The sequence below is a fragment of the Adiantum capillus-veneris genome, chromosome 2 (genome assembly GCF_014529385.1).
Source record: "Adiantum capillus-veneris isolate H3 chromosome 2, ASM1452938v2, whole genome shotgun sequence".
In the NCBI taxonomy this organism is placed as follows: domain Eukaryota; kingdom Viridiplantae; phylum Streptophyta; class Polypodiopsida; order Polypodiales; family Pteridaceae; genus Adiantum; species Adiantum capillus-veneris.
The window spans coordinates 151,085,019-151,091,871 of record NC_140932.1 but is presented as its reverse complement, the minus strand read 5'-3'; the positions used below and the strand labels follow the sequence as shown (position 1 = coordinate 151,091,871).

The 6,853-nt window shown below is 45.2% G+C and overlaps 1 protein-coding gene across 1 annotated transcript; it reads right to left on the bottom strand.

The window, feature by feature from the left end:
- Window positions 1-1,604: 1,604 nt before the first annotated feature.
- On the bottom strand, window positions 1,605-2,744 carry LOC147463858 (uncharacterized). Its single transcript, XM_086497588.1, has one exon. The coding sequence runs from the start codon at window positions 2,421-2,423 to the stop codon at window positions 1,605-1,607; it is 819 nt and encodes a 272-aa protein (XP_086353714.1). The 5' UTR covers window positions 2,424-2,744.
- Window positions 2,745-6,853: the final 4,109 nt, after the last annotated feature.

Sequence of the window (6,853 nt, the reverse complement as noted above, 5' to 3'; positions counted from 1 at the left end):
TCTAAGAAAATGTATTTATGTCTTATTTGTGCCATATTTAGCAAGCTAGTAGACAGAGTCCCTGACCGTAATCTACATTGTGGCCCAAAAATGGTAGGTTTTTGGCCTAGTGGTTTTGCAATATGGATAGAGCTTGACTTGTTCTTCTTCATGTCTAGTTTTTGTTAGAATTTGTGCTTATTTGAAACTCCAACCCAAATTTAACAAGTTTGCATACTCTCATACTTGTCATAGGCTCCTCAATTTGGTAGTGATAGTATCATGTGTGTGTGTCTGTACACACAAGTACCTCAAATTCTCAATCCCTTAGTAAGTACTTAAATATTTAATCCTAAAATTAAATGGCTATGGTATACATGGCCATGGGCATGCCCATGAGCCATGTCATGGCCCATGAGGTGGCACCATATAAAAGAAGATAACCTAGCATATTAACAATGTCCAAATTTGACTACTAAGATCATTTAGCAAGCTTGGGCGCCCAAAAATCCCTTCATGCCTATTTGAAAAGTTGGAGGATGGGAATTTAGGCACATTCTAAGCACATTGCACATTCTCTCACTCAAAGCATGGAGGATACTCTTGCCTGCAAAAGCTCTATGGAAGGAAGGATTTCATCATAAGAGACCTTGAGATCAATAACATTAGTGGGAATTATGGCGGTTAATTTCAATTACTTTGTTACATGCAATCATACATCTCTCACTCCTCCTAATCACTCCCAATGTGATTATGCGAGTCTTCAAAATTAAATTACAATGATTTATTTATTTATATATCATGTTGCAATCAGTAATATGTCACTTATTTAGTCCACGTTGCATCTAATGTATGCTAAATATTTACTAAATTAGTTTTAGAGAGAGAAAAATATTTCTTTTAGATTAAATATGTGAAGATCCATGTATGATATTATACTTAAAATAAGTAAATTGATGAAGGAAGATTAGCATGTTTTAGCATGCATGATCTCTACACCTCATCAAATTAAACAGAATCCCTATCAGATTAGAGAGAGAAAATTCAATCTATCTATATGTATTAATGCAATTTGCCTATAGAAATTAAGATAGAATCATTCTCTAATAAGTAAATCTCATTTTTTTCAATATAAAGCATCGAATGATTATTACCAAAGGTTAGGTATTTATTGTTAATCATTGCTCAAATTAAATGTAAGATAATTATTTATTTTTAATGAGAGCATATTAGTAAAAAAATAGAAAGAAGGACCATTATTTAGATTTGGTATGCCAAAAAAAAGATCTAGTTAATAATCAATGTAGGAATTTTTTATTATGAGTTCAATATTTATAATTGATTTTTAAATTAAATGACAAGTCTCATATATATATAGAGAGATAATTATCAAGCAACATTAAGAAGAAAAATTCATATCATTTTTTATTTTTCTCAAATTTAATTGAAATTAAATAAATAGATGATTTTTAAAAATCATATTAATAGAAATTTTATTGGTTTTTGGGACTTAAACTAGGAAACAATTACCAAAAGTAAAAGTTAAGTCTCTAGAGAATTAGTATACAAAATTTAGATGATATTTTAGCTCTAATAAATTTTTTACTTTTTTTGAATGAAGAATCTTATTTTTCTTTAGTTTTTAGTCCAAAATCAGCTAGTAGAAAATTTATGTACTTAAGCCTATCAATAAGAAAGGGATTGCGGCGTGTAACCGTTCTGGGTGTCTGTATAAAGAGAAAGCGTCTCCTCTCCCTGCTAGAGCGGTCCACGTCAGGCCACCTCCAGTTGGTCGTAAAAAGGGAGTGGGCGCCAGCCTTAACTGACATAGTGGGCCTCCCTTTAGCCTCCACAGTTACCCTCTCATTGGAGAGCAACCTCTTTAATATGCTGGCAGCCGCATTACTCGGTTGTCGAGTAACATCTGGGAAGAGCATCAAGTTCTTACCTTCAACCAGTGTCAGCTCAAATCTATTTGCTATCCGGCTCACGTCCAGGCTCTCACACCTCTCCCCTAGTATGTGCTCCAATAGCGCTGTTAGGGTCGACTTTCCGGTGACCCGGGGCCCCCAAAGAAAGAGACTAAACTGCTCGCAGGTATCCAATGTAAAGACTAGCCTCAGGAAGGCTCTCAACAAGTTTAACTTTAGGACGTCTCCATCCATCAGGGTAAGTAGGAATCTTTTCTGGATGGGGGTCATTGGTGTACACATATCCAGCTCAATACCTGCATAGCTCGTGCAGACCCACAAGGGACTGGGCGGGTGTAACAGCGGCCCTGATTCGTGAGGAACAAGTACTCCGTTGAGAAAGGGGAGCCCTGAATCAACCGTCATGGCCCGCTTAAGGAGCCGGCGCAGGCGCTCCTCTACTGATTTAAGAAGATGTTGGGAGCTCATTCTCTTCCTTTGGGGTCGTGTAAACGCAGCCCCCATTTCCTTCATATCCTCCTCTATCTTATTTAGTATCTCATAAGCCCATCCGGGCGGACTAGCCCACCTTCGATTTTTATACTCATACCACTGCTCGTCCGGAAGCAGGTAGGCCCAGGTATCCTTAAACCGATCAGCCAGTAACGCCCCTATGTGGGCGTCTAGTTCGAGGTCCAACTCAACCTTATCTCCTCCATATTCGCCTACCTGCTCATCCGCTCATTTTTCAAGAATTCTCAAGAGGTCAAGCTCCTTTTCCTTCTCAAAGGGGGGGTCGCAAAGATAGCGAGCTTGGAAGATGAGGGTCTCCTTTTGCATAGCCCGGTTACCCATTACCTGCCCGTAAAGAGTGTTCCACCGGGTCCCCTTAAGAATAGGCGTTCTAACCTCAGCTACGCAGCCCTCCTGAGCGGGCCAGAGAGGACACGAGAACACACCTAATCCGGCAAGGGGGGACCTCTTATAGACCTCACGGCCCTCTCCCAAGATTGTTATTCTCCCACTAGAAAAATACTCTACACGGACGCCTGCTAAACACAAACCGCCCTTCATAGGTTTCTCCCAGAGGGGAATCCCCCGCCCCCAAAGATGGAGGCCGCCTGAGGGAGTCCTTTCCTGTATAAAGGAATCGACATTCCCAAGGTAGTCTCTAATAGCGCGCGCAACAAAGGAATCATCCACATCTATAAGGCCAATTCCATGAGGGAGCGAATCCACACCCAGCCCTATAGACCCTCTGGGATGTGGTGCCCTTACCACGTACTCTCCTACCAAATCCTCTCTGATCACCCTCCGTTCCTTTTCCGCCGGGAGACGTTGTTTACCCTTCTGGAAAAACAGGTGGCACCCGCAGTTCAAAAGGTCACTGATCAGCTCAAACTCTAAATACGACAGGGGGATCAAGCATTGAGCCAGTGGCTCCCCCTCTGTTCTATCAACCATTAGTTATCTACCTCCACCTGCTTTTATGCCCGGTTAATGAAATCCCATGCAGAAGGCGGCTGAAAAATGGATGGGCACAATCTTCACGCACCGCTTAGGATCCCGTTGCCGAGCCCTCCTTTCAGCCTCTGGGATTTTTACGTATCGTAGGATCATAACCTCTTGGTCCCCCTCAACGCCGCTTGTAACTGGGAAAATCATTGGGGTAACCACGGATCTTTCAAGGATCTGACCCTGTTGGATTATCTCGGGTGCTTTGAGGTCAGGGCGGTCAAACTGGTCATAGGCCTCCGCTATGCCTCGAAGGCGGATTGTCTTTGTTGCTTTAGACCCCTGGTTAGGAATAAGGCTAACCTCAAACATTTTCTCGATATTTTGAGGCCCCTCAAACTTGCCGTACTTGCCCACCAAAGGTATCTGGTAGGTCTTACTGCTCGCAAGGTAAAGGGTCATCTTGTACCACCTTATTTCAGACAATTGCAAAGGAAGCAGTACTGTTTCGAGCCAGTGGGAAATAAAAGAGTACGCAAAACACCTCAGGTTGGATGAACCCAATGGCCATCGAACCACCTCAAAATCCATTCTTAAGGGATATTTCACTGCACTGGTTGCACTCTTTAAGCTGTAGTAACCTGTTACTGTTATTACCTCGCCCTTTTGTAGCCTAAGTGGAACCTTGTCAAATCGATCTATTGGCATATCTTGTCCACCTCCTTTTAAGGGATCCACCGGAGTGGGTATTCGTAAAGTGTTACGTAGTTAGGAGTTGGCGACGTCCTTGTAGGGGGGGCAGTTCTTAGTAATTGTTCTGCGGGCTTCTCCCTTCCCTTTTGACGATCCCGTTCTATCCTAAACTAGCGTTTAGTTATATATATAGCGCGCCCGCTAGGCGTTCCATCGTCAGAGGCGGAGACGGCCACCCCATGTGTGCCTCGCACCTGACTGTCATACAGTAGGTATACCAGAAAAAGTACAAGTAGGATGATTAATAATAATGCAACTATTTGCAGAAGTGCCGTCTGATCAAGGCAATTGAATTGCCCCGTGCGGATGATAGCCCAAGTGCTTCTCGTTCTGGGGCACGCTGGTCGGGGCGTGCTTTCGTTCCACCACCATTCAAACCATCCGGGAGCCTGCGCAAGAGCCGACGCTGGCCATATTCGACGCAAAGCGACAATAAAGTGCTTAAGTGGAATGGAGCCAGAGCCAGGGTTATAGCCACCCCCAGCCTGCCTATAGACGGAGGAGGAGCCGTCAGGGCCAATAACAGTTACTGAAATGGGGTCTACATCAAGTGGGGCACTCCATGCCTGACGGGATGGGGAAAAAGGCCTTGTGAGAGGCTCCCGGTGGTGAAACTCAGCGGTTCGGAAATCGACAAAGTTGGATGACGGTTGGTCGTCCTCCAATATCTCTCTGTGGGACGGACGGTCTGCACTGCTTGCGAAAAGGGGGTTGGCAAAGTTAAGGGGAGGGGCAAAGCTTAAAGTTAAAATTAGAGCCACTCGACAACCCCCCAAGGCTGTCGAAAGATCCTGCACTCCTTGAGGGTCCTCTGGCGCTACCGCTTGGAGCGTTATTGGCCGTGCTACCACCTGGTGTCGTAAATCGCTGAAAGGCGGAGCCACTGGAGCTATTGGTTTCAGAGATCTGTGAACCCAAACCAAAGCCAATGTTTAGAGGGTTCGGAGATTTATTATCCTCCCTAGACCTTTGAACCATAAGCTGGTGAAGATCCTTCGCGAGGTTATCGCGCATTTTTCCGTCGTTCATTCAACCTCCTTCTGGCTGGTTGACCAGCTTATCATATATAAAGAGAACAACCACCCGCTGGTTAGATACGGGTGGCTCGGCTTAGATGGGCATAGCTGCTGCCCAGTGGTGGGATAGAGGCAGCTATTGGGAGTTGGACGACACCCGCTGGCTACCCTCCTCGGGGGAGGGCGCTGCATCTGCCCACCTACGCAGGGTGAGGTTTAGATAGATGATACCCTTTGCCGTTCGCTTTCTAGTAACGGTGGGCCATTCTGAAATAGGTCGGTATGTAAGAGCCCTATTGAAGGCCTGGATAGGGACCTTGGGTGTGCCAGTAATGTCACACTACTGGCTATAGGCCGCGTACGCTATCTTTAATGCGAGCTGGGCCGAGGCCATTTCAACAAGATGCTGACGCACCCAGGAGTGCATTGCTATATACCTCAAGTATTGCCTCCTCAAAGCGTCCTCATTGGGCAATCTAGGTGCCCATTTGAGAGCGATTTTATCATTCATAAGCGACCTTTTTTCCTTTACCACCCCCTTTATATGGTTACAATACAAAAGGGGGAGGGAGGACAAGAGAGACTCTGAGTATGAAGGCGTCGGGGCCTCCACTAGGAGGACACTTGGAAAAGGGGCTGGTATGAGCCCACAATCCCCTTTTCCCCCGACAGGACCCTCCCCAGCGTGAGTAGGGTTATGTGTATAGGTATAGATCATAAGTGTACACTATCATTATATATTAGAGAGTAACATAAGTCAAGAGTAGGATTTAGGTATTAGGGTGAGGGCCCCACAGGTTTATCAAGGGGTTGATAATACAAGAGGAGTATGAGGAAGCTGACCGATTGGAAGACTGTAACACCTATGAGAGACTGAGAAAAAATGAGAATTATGGGGTTATAAGGTATGGAAAATCTCAGTTTACCACCACCAAACATGATTCATTTTACGATACGCCCTGAGTGGTCAGGCGCATCGGAATAATAGTCATCGTCACTAGCGACTTTCACGAACTCAACCTCTCGGACAAATAGATGCGCAGATATGATAGCAAGGCATGCGGGAAGAAGGAAGATCCACATACCCTAAATGGCGAGCTGGCGAGTCCTTTCTCGAGTGGCAGACGCCTCGAACTTATTATCACCCGAGATCTTTTTATATCCCGCTGCAAACGGGACAGAAGTCCATTTGACGAGCCGGATAAGGCCCTCCGGGACAGCTTGTCTGGCCCACCATTCGACGGGTGCGACCTCCGGGCGACTTACAACCCGAGTCCACACCTTGTTACCCACCTCAGTGATGAGCTTCTGGCGCTCTGTATCACTAAGGGAGGTGGGCCCACCTTTATGATTCTTACTAACTTCGTTTAGGACAGCAAGTATTTGATGGACAGCGTTGATAGCGGCCTGGTCCATAATATACTTAAAGACGCCGAGTAACCAGAAAAACTGGACCATTGGCTGAAAGAAAGAAACCATATTAGAGATCCCTCCATTAATTGATTGAACAAGACGACCAAGGTAAGGTTGGGGACGATGAACCCACGTGATAGTAGGTGGCGCTCGGAGTGGTCTAGGGCGGCTCTGGATGAGGTACGAATAGAAGAGAAAGACAACAGGGAGTAAAGAAGGTGGCGTTCCGTCTGGTACTTTTAAGCCCATACAGAGTTGAATATAAGATTGCTAGAGAGGGGGGAGGTCGATAGTGTCGATAGTGTCAATAGTGTCGATAGTTTTCAT